The 14357-nt window shown below is 51.5% G+C and overlaps 1 protein-coding gene across 1 annotated transcript in view; it reads right to left on the reverse strand.

The window, feature by feature from the left end:
• Nucleotides 1–3687: 3687 nt before the first annotated feature.
• UTP14A (UTP14A, small subunit processome component) overlaps nt 3688–14357 on the reverse strand; it is a 30168-nt gene continuing 19498 nt past the window's right edge. Inside the window, exons 5-17 of the mRNA XM_025208752.1 lie at nt 14167–14281; nt 13851–13915; nt 13443–13585; nt 12090–12245; nt 9522–9641; nt 9349–9443; nt 8853–8976; nt 8682–8759; nt 8233–8587; nt 7587–7954; nt 7283–7470; nt 7098–7197; nt 3688–6512 (exon numbers count right to left, since the gene is read on the reverse strand). Coding sequence (XP_025064537.1) covers nt 6240–6512; nt 7098–7197; nt 7283–7470; nt 7587–7954; nt 8233–8587; nt 8682–8759; nt 8853–8976; nt 9349–9443; nt 9522–9641; nt 12090–12245; nt 13443–13585; nt 13851–13915; nt 14167–14281 — 2180 coding nt within the window. The 3' untranslated portion in view covers nt 3688–6239. The remainder of the gene's footprint in view (nt 6513–7097; nt 7198–7282; nt 7471–7586; nt 7955–8232; nt 8588–8681; nt 8760–8852; nt 8977–9348; nt 9444–9521; nt 9642–12089; nt 12246–13442; nt 13586–13850; nt 13916–14166; nt 14282–14357) is intronic.

The raw sequence follows: 14357 nt of genomic DNA on the forward strand, positions 1-14357 counted from the left end.
GCAAATCATTTGTTTGCTTATTGTTGTGGTAGTAGTAGTTTGCCTTCTCTATGGAATATGGCAGCTTTCACAGATACTGTACCCACTAATAAGAGCACTAAATGAGGAATGAAGAAACGTCAGAAAGGGACAGGCCTGGGAAAAAAATATGATGCAGGGAACCAAGGTACAAGCTGCTGACTCCAGCACAGCAACAGCTTTTTGTCTGTCCTGATAAAACTGTGCACAGAGCCAGGGCTAGGGACAAGCTGGCACCACAGAAAGCAAAAAGAGAAACCAATCCTTGGAGCTCAGCTTGGAAGAGATAGAGCATCCTTCTAAGGATTCTGAAATAGAGGAGCCAGTGAGGTGAGAGACACCGTGTGTGCATGTGTGAGCACATGAGTGTGCGAACAAGGAAGCAAGCAAAAGGGGCTGTCTGAGAGAAAAACGGAAAGTGAAAGAGACTTTGTGTGCATGCAGTGAGAGGGAGCAAGGGCTCTGTATCTGTGTATGGGGGAGAGCAAGTGGGACTGTGTGCTACATGCCAGAGGGACGGGAAGCGAGAGGTGCTGTGTGCGTGAGAAAGAGGAGGGCTGAATATAAGAGAAAAAGAGAGGAGAGGATTCTGCCTGAAAGAAATGAGGCTGAAAGAAAGGAAGTAAGGCTGCTGCTGTTGGAGTGTGTACATGAGATAGGTGAGGGCTTTGTGTGAGAGTTTGAGGATACAAGTGTGAGACGTGGCATGAAATGGGAACTGTGCCAGAGGGGACTGTATGCATGAGACTAAGGGAGCATGCAGGGTATGTGTGTATGTGTAAGAAGGGGCTTATGTGAAAAGGACTGAGGGAGATTCTGAGAGTGCATTTGTATCAGGGAGCAGGGGAAGAGAGAGGGAGGGGAGACTGCAAGAAACTCATTTGATGTGTGCATGAGGAGGGAGGACTGGAGAGAGAAAAAACAAGAGGGACCCTGTAAGAACATGGGATCCTCTGTTCATAGGGGTGCAGCCTGAGGTGAGTGCAGACATGGCTATAGGTGGTGATGCTTGAACATGGTATCCAGTGAGAGGCAGAGTACACCAGCAGCATTGCAGGGAACAACTTGGTGATAGCAGGCGAGTGAAGAGGTCCTAGGAACTGTCACTGGGAGCAGAACTTATGCTGTAACCAGTGCACGAGGTACAGATGGGACGATGGGGAATACTGGTAGTTTCTGCTGGTAGCTGATCAAATGGGTTCCCATCTAGTCACCCCTCTTATGCAGAGAGCCTAAGGGGACCCTTTATGTTCCTGACATCACAAGCAAGCTGGGGACAAAGTTAATTCAGGATTGAAAGCTGCAATGTAGACTGTATCCACATGTGCTCATGTAACCAGGATAGTGTTCAAGATAGGCCTCTGAGGAAAGGACTGATGTTCAACTAGGCCTTACAGCACTCCCAGGGGAAGTTCGTGGATGGCAGGTAGGGGTACCAGCCTGTAAGTCTCTTCAGCCATTCATAGGCATCACTTTGGAAAATGGCTCTGGATCTGGCTGAGGGTGGGCTAGGCTCCCATTACAAGGACAACAGGTTTATCTTCTTCTACCTTACTCTGGCATGAACAAAAGGATGAGCCAGACAGGAGCTGAATGCCCCCCAAGCACCTCAGGCAATGTGCCACATTTGGGGCGGTTTTGCCCACATCTTCCACACATGGGACAGCTGCCTCCAAAATCCCTTTGGTTTTAGGGGTCAAGAGCTAGAAGCCAGAACACCCTCATATTCTAATGTTACCTCTTCCATACCAATGTCCATTTAAATTTCTATGCCTAACCATGCCAATAAAGGAAAGCTACTAGCATTTCCCTCCATTTAGAGATAGCAGAAGCTGCACAAGGTTACTTCATGCAGAACAGGAAACAGAAGCCAGGTTTCTAGGACAGCAGCCAATATTCATCCATGGCATCAGTCTGTTTCAGAGAATGCCAGTGCTATATACTTGTACCCACTGGCCCACACTCATCTCCAAAGGCCACAATGGAATTGAGGAATTCTAATCCCCAAGAAGCTAGTCCCGTCTAGCAAATAGCTATATAAGCCATGAATCAAGTCTATATGCCACAAACCTCACAGGTAAGTGCTCAGCAGTAAGGGTAAAATGTATTCCTTTGCTTTTAGTAGTAGTGTTTCATACTCTCTTGACTTGATTAGGAGTCTTGTGATAGCTGCAAAGGTAAAGGTAATTAAAGAAAGTGTAGCCTTGCCCTAATCTCCACAGAAGGAGGTAATGTTGTCAGCCCTACAATTTCACCACCTTTATCCCCAGGTAGCTCCTTGGATAGGACGTTGAATAAGCCCCCAAGATGCTCTGGAAGTGGGGACTAAGTAAAATCCCACTACCCTCAACCATGATCAAACCCAGGTTCTTTCCATCTGCAGCCAGTCACCCTCCCAACTGACCTATGCAGCTCCCTTTGGAATAACTGTGGTTCATCTTAAAAAATTCTAGCTCCAGGAGTTATACCATCATAAAAAAGCTTTAAGTTTTCATTTTAAATTAATAAGCAATTACCAACCCAGAGTTGCAAAGTAAAGCTTGAGACTAGTAATTCAGATCAAGGGCAATCAAAACACCAAAGACTAAGAGAAACTCACTAAAGAAAACCATTTTCCCCATATCAGGATTGTAATACTCATTTCAAGGTACAGCCCAGCTCATCTTTCCTGAATGCCCAGGATGTGATGCCACCCTCTCCCTGTTAGCCCATGACATGTCCAATCCTCCTGTTTGTTATTTGACCCACACCTCAAGCGCTTCATGCCTAGTCCTGCCATCTCTGCTATCCTACAGCCCGCTCTGCCCTTTATGAGTAGCATCCATACTGGATCTCCATTATCATATGCCTCAACCTGCTCCCCTTGACTTTCCCATGACCCAGTTCCTTTCAATGTCATTTTCTAAAGGGCCAGAGCTAGAACCATTTCACCCACAGGTAATCAAGTTTTGGCCCTGTAAAGGCCCTGTGGGGTTTCTAGTGCTTGCCCAAGGGACACTCTGACAATCAACTGACTAGTTGCAGTCAGTTCTACATTGGACCTAGTGGTCCAGCAGGCAATCTTACAGCTTGATCCAAGCAGCCAGGGTCCTTCACATCTCTATAGGCCCTGCCAGCAGATGAAAGATGTGGTTGATTGCACCACAGGTCATGTTGCAATGGGCCAACAGCTCCCCTTGGCTGGCCTTCCACTTAGCATTTCTTCCCAGTAAACCAGCTATGGCCAAGTTATGAATCACTGAAGCCAGGCGGCATCCTGGAAAGGCACCAACACAGGCCATGTAGGCTTAGAATGTGGCACTGCCATGGAAATGCCCCAAACTGTGCAGACTTGGGAGGTGACATCTTCATGGAAACACGCCCATTCAGGTTGCACAGGCTCTAGATACAGACCCCCTTCACAGAAATGTTCTTGCTCAGGCAATGAAGGCTCTGCATAGAGCATCTCCATGGAAATGTACTTTCTCTGGCTCTAGATACAGCATCTCCATGGAAACATTACCACCTGGGCTGTGTGTATAGAGGTGCATGTGACCATGCATGGAGGATGCAAGTTATAGGAGCATACACTCAGCTTTCATCAGACACCTCCAAAATTAAGTGTTCATCCCTGCCAGGGAGTCTTTGAGAAGACTCTGAAGATCTGACACAAGAACTCAAGAAGCCAGAAAAGAACCTACACATTTATTACTTTTACCAAATGTCAGGATTTGTGATGTGAGCTTGATGCAGCTGGGCAGAAGCTTATGCTTTGGCTCCAGCCTTGCCACTGGCCCACACAAACAATCTTTCTGGATATTAAGAACATAACTGTGGTTTCTTCTTTTCGAGTTTTATTTCCTTCACCCAAAGAACATCATCCTCAGCTGCTGGTCTGAAAGTTACATGTCCTTTTAGCCTGTCAGTGATAATGCTATGTTCTGTGGAACACAGGACCTCCCCATTTGGGTCAGTGGCATGATTGTGCCCGACATGGACTAGATGGTGGGATGTTCTGGTCTGAGAGGAGGGCTATGGGAGAGATCCAATTCCAAGACCTCTCCTTTCAGAGTGGTCCTGCCATGTTCCTCTTTTACAGGGGAAGAGCAAAGGATGGTTGAGAGCAGAGAAAAAGACTCTTGGGCAGCACTAACAGTAAAAGGAACCCAGAAACAATAAGGGTATTTCCCTCGGATGCAGCAGCAATGTACAAGACCCCTATGAACTCTCCAGAGGCTGAAAAATGGCAGGGCTCTCTTTGGAAGCCAAGACAGCAGAGGTGAGGGGGTACCATGGACACAGAAGAACCTCCCCACATGTTCAATATGGCTCCAAATCACATCTGAGAGATAGATGAGAGCTGAAGAAAGAGCATATGCAGAGTGCCCAGGCAGGGACAAGCATAAAAGCCCTGTCACTCCTATCTACATTGCAGCCACAGGACAGGGTTAAAAGGTCTCTCCCTCCAGCCACTGTGCAGTAGGCAGCCAGCTGCATGTCCTCCATACCACTCCTACACCGGACATTTCCAGTGCAATCACCTCTCGAGCACCAACTTATGCAAAGCATGACTACGTGTATCATTGACCTGTGAAGCAACCACCTTCCCTTGTTAACCACTCACTTGTACAATGACTTTGTGTACCATGCAAAAACAGCAAGGCCACTTTCCCACTGTAGCTAAATGTGAGCTAAACGTGACCCTTTCCTGCGTGAGCTAAACGTGACCCTTTCCCGTGTTTCCTCTCTGGCTGTACATGTGGAGAATGACCATCTCTTCCCCCACTTGTACAGTATTCCTATATTTCCATGTACTACCTACCCTCAGCAACCCAAAGCACCTCCATTTCTCCCCTTTTAGGTATGCATTCAAGTTGCTTTCTTTTCCTTTAAATAGAGGGGAATCTTAAGCAGTTTGGAAATGGGGTAGGGTTGTGGAAGGGGTTTCTTCATTCTCTGGGGTCAGCCTTTCTGCATCTAGAAACAGGAAATAAAACCTGTCCCTAGCTCTAGCTGCCCATGTGGCTGGCCTAGCCCAGAAGCCACATGCACAACACCATGTTCCATGCCCCATCTAAAACAAGGCAACAGACTTGGTGAAAGCTTCCTCTCGTAAATATTTTCCCCACTTGCAGTGATGGGGAATGACTCAATGCCTGCAGTTCTTGTCCTGTTTCCCAGAGCCATGAGACAGAGATAGGAAAGGCAGCAGAAAAGGCCTGGCCAGGGGAAAGGAAAAAAACATCCTGCAGACCAAAAAGAAGATGGAGAACTCACAAACAGCCTACTCTGACTGCTTCTCATGCAAAGAAATCTGGCCCAATGGGTCCTTTAGAACGAGAGCTTTCTGCCCACGCACAAGTCCTCTCCCCAGCAGCCATGGATAGACGATCACCAGCTGAGTCTCCCCCTTTTTACATGCAGCCAAGGCTAGAACACCAAAGTGTGGCTAGATCAGACCAACCATGTGAAAAAAAAATCTCAGCTGTACCTCCTATTGTGGGGCTGCCCCACAAGCAGTGCCCAGGCCAGCTGTTCAGGAAATGTGCCAAGGCCTGGGAACTTCAGGAGGAAAACCGGAGGACAGCTGACAGCCAAGCAGAAGCTGTGTCTGACAGCCATGGAAGGAATCAGGTGGAGGGTCAGAGCAGGGAGGTTCAAGTTCAACTGCTCAGTCTCAACTGCCATCACCATTACATGCCTCTCAGATCATAGCCTCCCAAGCAACCCACCAACACCTGGAGAGAGATGGCCCCCTCCTACAGCATAACAGTGCCTCTACCCCAAGTACACTGAAAGGAACACTAGCTAGAGCTTTACCTGGTGGCTGGTGCAGCCCAGCCATGATACTGCAAGGCCAACTGCTCCTTTCAGGAAGTTACAACCATACCAGGGTGTGAACACATGCCTTCTGCTAGCAGCCAAGCTCCACTCTCTCATTATAGCTTAATCCAACTCCTAACCCCCATTTCAGCCTGCTTGGAAGGGGCTGGGGCAAGGCAGAAATGGCACAGAGGAACCTGCATGTCAGGACTTTTACTAGGAAAGAAGCTCACATTCAGGAGGAAGAGGGTAGGGTCCCCTATCCTCAGACACGAATGTTTCAGCCCGATATTTCCACAACAGCTCCTAGTACAAGCCAGTGCCTGACTGTACAGCCCAGAGGTAGCCACCTTTACTTTTCCTGCTAAGGGTGGCATGCCATTCAGAGGTGGTATGGGCCCCTCCAGCCTGACTGTGTCTTATCGAACTTTCTTGCGAGGGTGCTGGTGGAGGCGTTTGGCTTGCTGGGGTGTCAGCTCCATTGCAGGCTTGGCTTTGTGAGTGGACGTGGTGCTCTGAGAGGCAACATCCTCATTGGAGATGGGCTGGATGATGTGGCCTGGCTGGGTGATGAGGTGTGGGGCTGTCAGCTTCTGGAAGGCATGCTGTGTGTTCCACATGGGCCCTATTGGTGCCTGAATGCTCCGCTCAAACTGGTGGTGGCTGTCAAAGGGGAACGGGAGTTCATTGACCTGTTGCAGGGAGGAGAAAGAGAGGGACTCAGCTTAGTGTATGCCCCATACTCTCTGCATCCTGGTACCTGGCTGTGAGTAGTCCCACAAGGGCCACCTGGGTAGCATGGGGCTGCTGGTGTAGTGTTGGGAACAAGGGGCTGCCAGTAAGATGGCATTGCTAGCCTGTTCAAACAAGACACCTTGCTTCTTACACTCCTATCCAGCACCCAAAGCCAACATCAGCTGTCACTCCTGGTCTACAAGCAAGATAAGGAGACCTGTGATGCTGGCTGGGCAAATGAGACAGGGAAGGTGACCAAGAAGCCATGCATTAAGTGCTGCTCTGATTGCCCCTAGGCTATAACTGCAGCTAGGAACCTTCTGTTTTCCCTCTGCAGGCAGTCAAAATCAGGAGGTTTTGCAGGGGTTGGGCACAGGACAGGACTGATTTGCACCTGCCATAACAAACTGTTCAGTGGGCACTGATACCACTAAGGTTCTAGCTGTCCCCACTGCAGGGGCAGACAGATGTCCTTCTGTCTAAACCACTTCATATGCAGGGTCTCTGGGACAGGCCAGTGGGGCTAGGCAGGTTCTTCAAACCTGGTGTGTTGCAGCTAAGATGTTGCGCTTTTGGCTGATGATGACATGAGGCAGGTGTCGATCTTTCCTGGGGGGCCCAGGTGGCTGCTTGATGAGGAACCTGAAAGAACAAGACGTTTTAGGTTGCAGAGCCCCTGTGCACCAAGGACGTTGTGAGACAGAGTCTGGGCCTTGCCCATACGTACCTCTTCCTTTTTTTGGCGCTGGGTTTGAGTCCTGTGCCACTCCACTCACCCCAGCCAGGCAGCAACAGGTCCACAGTCTGGGACTTCCCTTCCTGCTCCACCTTGTTCTTTTCTTTCAGGAAGTCAGCAACAACATCATCTGCTGCAAAGGCCTCCTTGATGACCAGCCTCTGGTCTGTACCTCCTCCCTGCCAGAGAAAGAGATCAGTGCCCATGGCACTCACCAGGCACTCCAACCCCCATTTATCTCCTTCTGTGAGACAAGAGGTTAATATGACTGGAGCCAGTCCTCAGCCTTGCTCACCTCATCCTGCACAGCAACAGGCAGGGTGGGGCAGTGGATCATACAGGATTCCCCTGCAAGGACAGCCTGCAGGTCAATCATCTTCTGCTTGGCTGTTTTCCTTGTTGTTTGACTGCCTCTAGGTCTGTCCTCTGCCACTGCTGTGTCCTGGTGTGGTTTCTGCTGCTCAGTCCTCGCAGGCTGTTGCGGCTCCTGCTCTTCTGCCCAATCTTCTGAGGCCAGGACATCCATCTCCTCCATAGCACACAGCCGGCCAAGCTGCTCTGAAAGCAAGGGCTCCTCCTGCTTCTGTTCATCTTCCATGTTTATTTGCCCTGCAGCCTGGCTGGGGCTCACAGATTCAGGCAACTCCTCGTCTCTGCTAGCTCCTACAGACAGCAGCCAGAAGGTGAAAACACTGCTACTATTGCCACTCCCAGGCAGCAGAGGCCAGGTGACAACTCCCCCCGCCACCCTGCCCAATGCAGCAGGGTACCAAGTACAGGGTGAGAGGTCCTCAATGAGCCAAATGGGTGAAGGCAATGCTGGGGTTCTCCCCTATATCAAGGGTAACAGCAACCACAGCCTTTTGCAGTCCATCTTGTGACAGATAATGGCAAGAGGCTCAGAAATTCACACACACCCTGTTGGGCACTGAGGTACTCACCCTGCGGCTCTGGGCTCCCTTTCTGGCAGTGCCGCACCCACCGTCTCTGCTCAAAATCTTGCAGCAGGGCCTCCTCTTCTGACAGCACTGGCTCTTCCTCTCCCTCGCTCTCAGGCTCCTTTAAATCTGCAGGGGCTTTGAGGTCCTCCTGGATCCCGGAGTCCTTTGTTTCACTGCTGAGTTTGCCCAGCATCCAGGGGTTAGCTACATTTCTGCTAGGCTGCACCTCGTTGAGGGAATCAGGGAGGAGGCCTTCCTCAGCCACACAGACTTCCTTGTCACCCTCCAGCTCCATGCACACCTTCTGTGTGAGCTCTTTGTTCTTGGCTAGCTGCTCCTGCATAGCCCTGCGGGCCTGAGAGAAAATGCCGAGCCTTTCAGAGTTAAGCCCCACCTCTTCTCCACACCACACGCTCAGCAGCCCTCCCCTTCCCACTACAGCCCCTCACCTCCAGGTCGTATTTGCCCATGATGGCCCTGGACCTGGCCCACTTCCCCTTGTTCTGGTGCTTGAGGCTCATTCTTTCCTGAGCAGAGAGGAAGTACAAAGAGACAGATATCAGCAAGAGTTTCCTCAAGTAGCAGGAGCCCCAGGTTGTGGGAGGGCCCAGGATTGTCACCTTTATCCTAGCTTTCTCCATCTCATCCAGCTTCAACAAGGCAGCTTCAGGGTTGGATTTCTTAAGTGCCTCAAACTCCTTTAGAGCCTCCCGCCGCTTGTTCTTCTGCAGCACTCGGTGGAACCTATAAGGCAAGAGCAGAATGGCTGGAGGGTCTCTGCACTATCAGCATAGGTGTTCTGGAGGGCCTCTTCTTAGTACAGTGCTTGGCACAGTACCTGCAGTGTTAGAGCAAGATGGCAGCCATCAGGGCATACACTAGCTGGACAAAATCCTTTTGGGGCAGGAAACCAGAAAGCTATGATGCAGGGGGATTTAAACCTGTTCCTTGCTAGCCTCCTCCTGCCCTGCAGAGCTGCCTTGCCCCTGGTATTCATCAATCACTCTGAGCTCTGGGCTGGGACACACAGACTGTAAGTGGCTGCAATGCCACAAATGGAATGCTGACCTCCTAGCCAGGTCCTCAACCCCCTCCCCTAAACAGGCAGCACCTTACTTCTTGCTTTTGATCTTCTTCTCCCGTCGTGCCTTGGCTTCATAGTAGGACTGCAGAGCCCGTGCTTTCTGCAGCTCTGCACGGCGCTGCTGGGCCTGAAAAAAATACATTACCAGGTGAGAGCTGCCTCCAACGGTGAAGTCTGCACAAAGGAGCAGAGCAGGTGCACTTACTTCTTCTAGACTCATGGCCTGCAAAGAGGCCTCTTCCTGCAGTGTCAGCAGCGGGTCTGTTGTCAACTGCCGTGTCTTATGAAGCAAACTGAAGATTTCCTGCTCCAGTGGAGTCCGTGCCTTTGGAACAAGAAAGACAAGTAAGTGAGATTGTGTGTGGAATCATAGGTGAGGGCATCTCCTTCCTTTAGAGCCTTGCTGCCTTTCTCCATGTCCTACTCATAGCTAGCTCCCACCATGTGGGAGCTATCAGCCTTGCTTTGCTTCTCCTCGCTCAATCCAAAAGAGAACTAGAGTAGTTTCTATACACCAAAGCTCCAGGGGTAGGAGCAGCCCTATAACACAAGCCTCCCCAGGAAGGGCAAGATGTCCTCTCCTCTGCTCTGACCGAGACCAGACAACTTTTCTGTTCTGCAACTCTCAGTCTGCTTGATTAGCACTCCCAAGTGGTGTGCAGAGCTGGGAAGAACAGAGCTGGAAGCTTTGCAAGAACCCAACCCTCTTTATAAGACTTCTGGTGAAGAAACAATGTCAGCTTTGAACCAACTGAGCTGGAAACATTCCAGTATTATTGTGCAGCTGGCTGTCCCCTGCCAAACTAGGGGGTGGTGCTACTGGGGTCTGCCACAGAGTGCAGGTTCAGCTACAGTTCCTGAGGAGAGGAAAAGAACCACTTAAGCTTGGAAAGACAGGAGCCAAGGAGAAAACCCAGACTCAGTCTCAACCAACGCTCCTACAATTACAGTCACTAATGATGCAAGGGTGGGGGTGGCAAATGCAGAATGCTAGAGCCTCTCTCAGAGAGGCCGCAACACGTACTCAAAATGGCACCTTTCATCTCCACCAACTCCAGGCTCCAGAACCTGCCATCTTTGGGACAGAGTGCTGCAGATTCTTAACATGCTCAGCGAAGGAAGTAGACAGTCCCACGTTAACTTGACATGCAAGCAGTCACTTCAGGATTGAATGGAGTTCTCTGTAGTGGCATCTGGCCAGGACACCTGGGCTACTCATCCACTGCCCTTGGGAGGATACCCAGGGATACAGGCAAGTACCAAACAGCCCCATGGAACCTGTCACGTTACCAGGGCCCAACTCTCTTGCTAGTTCCTAGGTACCATGGGTCCTGCTCTGCAGGAACCATGCACTGACTGGGATGATCCATCTGGGAGCACTTCCTCTTAGGACTTGAGGAGCCTTTCTTCTGTGCAAGGAATTTTACAAGTGAGCCCACAGGGTTTGGCAAAACGTCTGCAATTTCATTTTGTGGCTCAGCAGCACAAGCTGAGAAAGCCCCAATGCCCCACACAGGACTGGCAGACAGCAACTGGCCAGGGAATCTCGGCATCTCCTGTGGTGCCTTGCCATACTTTTCTTTCCCAGAAAAGGGGGAGAGGGAGAAGAGCACTAGGCGCCGCCAGCCCCACATGACATACCCTGGCAGCAGTGGTGCAGCGGCGATCACCGTGTGCGAACCCCAGCTCCCTGCAGGGGTGCGCACCCGGCCAGTGGTGGATGGGGGCTCAGAGAAACCATCCTGGGGCGTGGGAGTGCAGTGGCAGAGATGGCTGCTACATGCCAATGGCTCCCCAACCACCCCCACTGGCTGGGGGGCACGTGTGTGGCCCACAGAAGGGCACTGCTGCTCTTGCCCCGCTGGCCCTGCTCCTGGGAGCGGGCACAGAGAGCGAGCTGAAGTGGGGGGCGGGGAGGTGCTGTGGTGTGTCATGTGGGGCTGGCGGCACCCACCACGCCCCTCCCTCTCCCCCTCATCTGCACGCAGATGAGAAGACTTCCTTCTCTGCCCATCTAAGCTGGTGTGAGGAAGGAAACTGGATAAAATTTAGCTGCAGGTCTAGTGTCAGGCACCAGCACTGAGAGCAGATTTTAGGTTCTTAATCATTCAAGGATTTACAAAGGAGGAGGTAGCTGCAGGGGGTAACAAAAGATTTGCTCTGTTCCTTCATTCCCCAGCGAGGCCTTTTGATGCTTTGAAACATGGTTGTTTTACAGCTGAAAAGAGGTTAAGGATAGAGATTTAACACTGGTCTGGGGGAAGCAGCAGGCTCTAAATAAAGCTGAACTCCAGAAATGTAAGCAAAGCTCAGAACTAGACCTCTCTGCCCATCCTTCATGTAGTGTATGGCCCAGTACCCCATGTGAAATACTGTGCATCAGACACAAATACAAAGGAGCTAGAACATGGGGGATTTCAACTGCGGGCAACCTATCTGAGGGTGCCCACCCTCACCCTGCACTTGCTGGTCACACCTTCTGGGAATCACTTTACTGACCAAGGGCCCAAAGGAAGGACCCTGTGACTGTGTGTCCTAGGAAGGACTCAAACAGGGAGCAGAGAGCTCCACTTATTGTTCCCTGCATCAGACCTTCCCCAGAAGTATAGGATGGGGAAAACCAAATGCAGGTCTGAGGTGAAACTTGACCACAAAATCAAACCAAGCTTCAAGAAGCCCCTCCAGATTGGTATCAGGCAGAAACGACCACTAAAAAGGGGTTCAGATAGTAATGCTAGGGCTTCACGTCTCCAGTCCCCATGGCAGCACTCACCTGCCAGCTAGTCACCCTCTCTTCAATGGAGGCAACTGTCAATTGTTCCTGCTTCAGGGGGAAAACCAGCTGCTCTGCCCGTCGGTTCTGCAGAACCACTTGGTCCCACTTGGTGATGGCCTTTGAGGTTTTATCATAGGCAGCCTCCCTCACAACCTGCAGACACAAAGGGACTCATGAGGACACAACAGGACCCAGGCCCAAGCAAGGAAACCCAGTTGGCACTGTCACGGACAGAGAAACACTTGTAGTTCAGACAGATACAGGGCCAAGACCAATCACTGCTGCTGACTCCAAGTGGAAAAATACTAGGGGTGCACAATACAGAATTTTTGGGTGGATACCAACAGTCAATTTTTAACGAGCCATATCAGCCAGTACCAATCCGATTCCGATATTCAGCTGGGAAGCATGGAGAACGGCGTCCAGCTGGTAAGTCTGCTGTGGTGAGAAGGGGCAAGGGAAGGGGCGGGGGGGCGGCGCAGATCGAGGCCCCTGCGGTGAGGGAGGGAGTGGGGCTGGTGCTATACAGTCGGGGCAGGGCAGAGAACAAAGCCATGAGTGGCTCGTCTGGAGGGCAGCAGGTGGGGGGTGGAATGGCTCCCGCTGCTGCACACCCCTCCAGAGGGCATGGGGGGCATGTGCCCCCTGATCTGCACGCAGGTAGAGTGCAGGCTGTGGGGGCACCAAGCTCTTCCTGTCAGTAGGGCAGGGCCAGGTTTGCACTGGGGACGGGCAGTGATGGTGCTGGGAGGGAACTATGCAGGGGGGCCCTGCAGCCACCCCAAAATTCACCATAGTCCCACTCCCAGCACCGCCACCGCCCACCCCAAGCAGAGTACAGCCCAGCCACCTGCCAGATAGAGCCCAGCGCCACCCTGGCCCTAGCAACAGCCCACCCTCGCCCTGCACATGGATCCAGGGGGCACATGCCCCCCATACTGTCTCAGGGCATGCGCAGTGGCAAGAGCTGCCTCCCCACATGAGCCGCTCATGGCTCCATCCTCTACTCCGCCCCAGCTCGCCCCTCCCCCCCACCCCCTTCCCTCCCCACAGACTTACCAGCCAGACCCAGCTACTCTCCATGCTGCACTGTGGTTGCACATGCACAGAGCATTTATCGGCCACATCAGCCATAAAAAGCCATCTGCCGATACAGTCAATTTTCCTTATATTGGTGCCAATCCAATATGGGACCGATGTATCAGCGCACCTCTAAAAAATACCAAGGACCCCCAGCCATGCAGAACCCACTGCTGCCCCACTCATGCAACTGCTTCTTGTCACTGATGCTCCCTCCTTCTTCCCAGCTAGATGTCCAACCCCTGCACCACCCTCTGCCCACTCACTCACCCGCTGTGCCTCCCTTTTGCTGAGGGGCAGCTCCACAGCTTTCTTCTGCTTGACTCTGTTCAGTTGCTTCTTCACAGTGCCCAGCAAAGATGAGGCCTTGATAGGCCCCAGTAGGTCAGACAAGATCAGTTTCTCCCCAGCACCTGACAAAGGACCAGTAAATCAGAGCAAGTAGGATACCATGGAGAATTCCTGGCAGAAGGCACCTAAAGCCACCACCTGCCACAGTAGCAAAGAAAACTTCCTGTGCTCTACCCTCCTAAGACAGCACACTGCAACTGCAAGTAGGACTCCACACTACCAACACACAGCAAATATATAAAAGATCTAATCAGACTGAGGAAGCCCTTGGCCAGGGCTCTGGAACAATGTTCAGCCCTTGTTTTTAGTTCATCAGGAGGATCTCACCTTCACAGCTGACACCAAACTCAGACACCTGTGCACTCGCCTCAGTGCGCTCAGTCAGCTTCCGCCTAAATAAGAGAGAATGCAGAAGGTCCATGTCACAAATGCAACCCACATATCACACCACAAACTTGTTCTACCAGCAGTGGGAGGACTGAGTTGGATAAGAGGAGTCCATAACAATGGGAAGCAACCTCTCTCTCTCTCTCTCAGGGCTCTGTAGCAGCAGCTGCACTGAGTATCCCTGGACAATGGCCAATAACCCTCCATAAAAAGCACTTTAGCCCCCTGATGATTGACAAGTGGCCCCAACACTCACCGGTTCCTGCCAGCCAGGGAGCTAACTGCCTCCAAGAGCTGACGATGTCTCCTCTCCACATCATAAGCCCCCTGGTGCACAGAAGGAAATGTGGTTAGTGCAGCCAGAACTGAGGCTAGGGGAGGAACCATGGATCAGAGATTGAGTGCCTTCACTGAGGAGGCTCTCCAGTGACAGTAGAGTAGCTGATA

This window comes from Alligator sinensis, unplaced genomic scaffold, assembly GCF_000455745.1.
Source record: "Alligator sinensis unplaced genomic scaffold, ASM45574v1 scaffold879_1, whole genome shotgun sequence".
NCBI classification, from domain to species: Eukaryota; Metazoa; Chordata; order Crocodylia; family Alligatoridae; genus Alligator; species Alligator sinensis.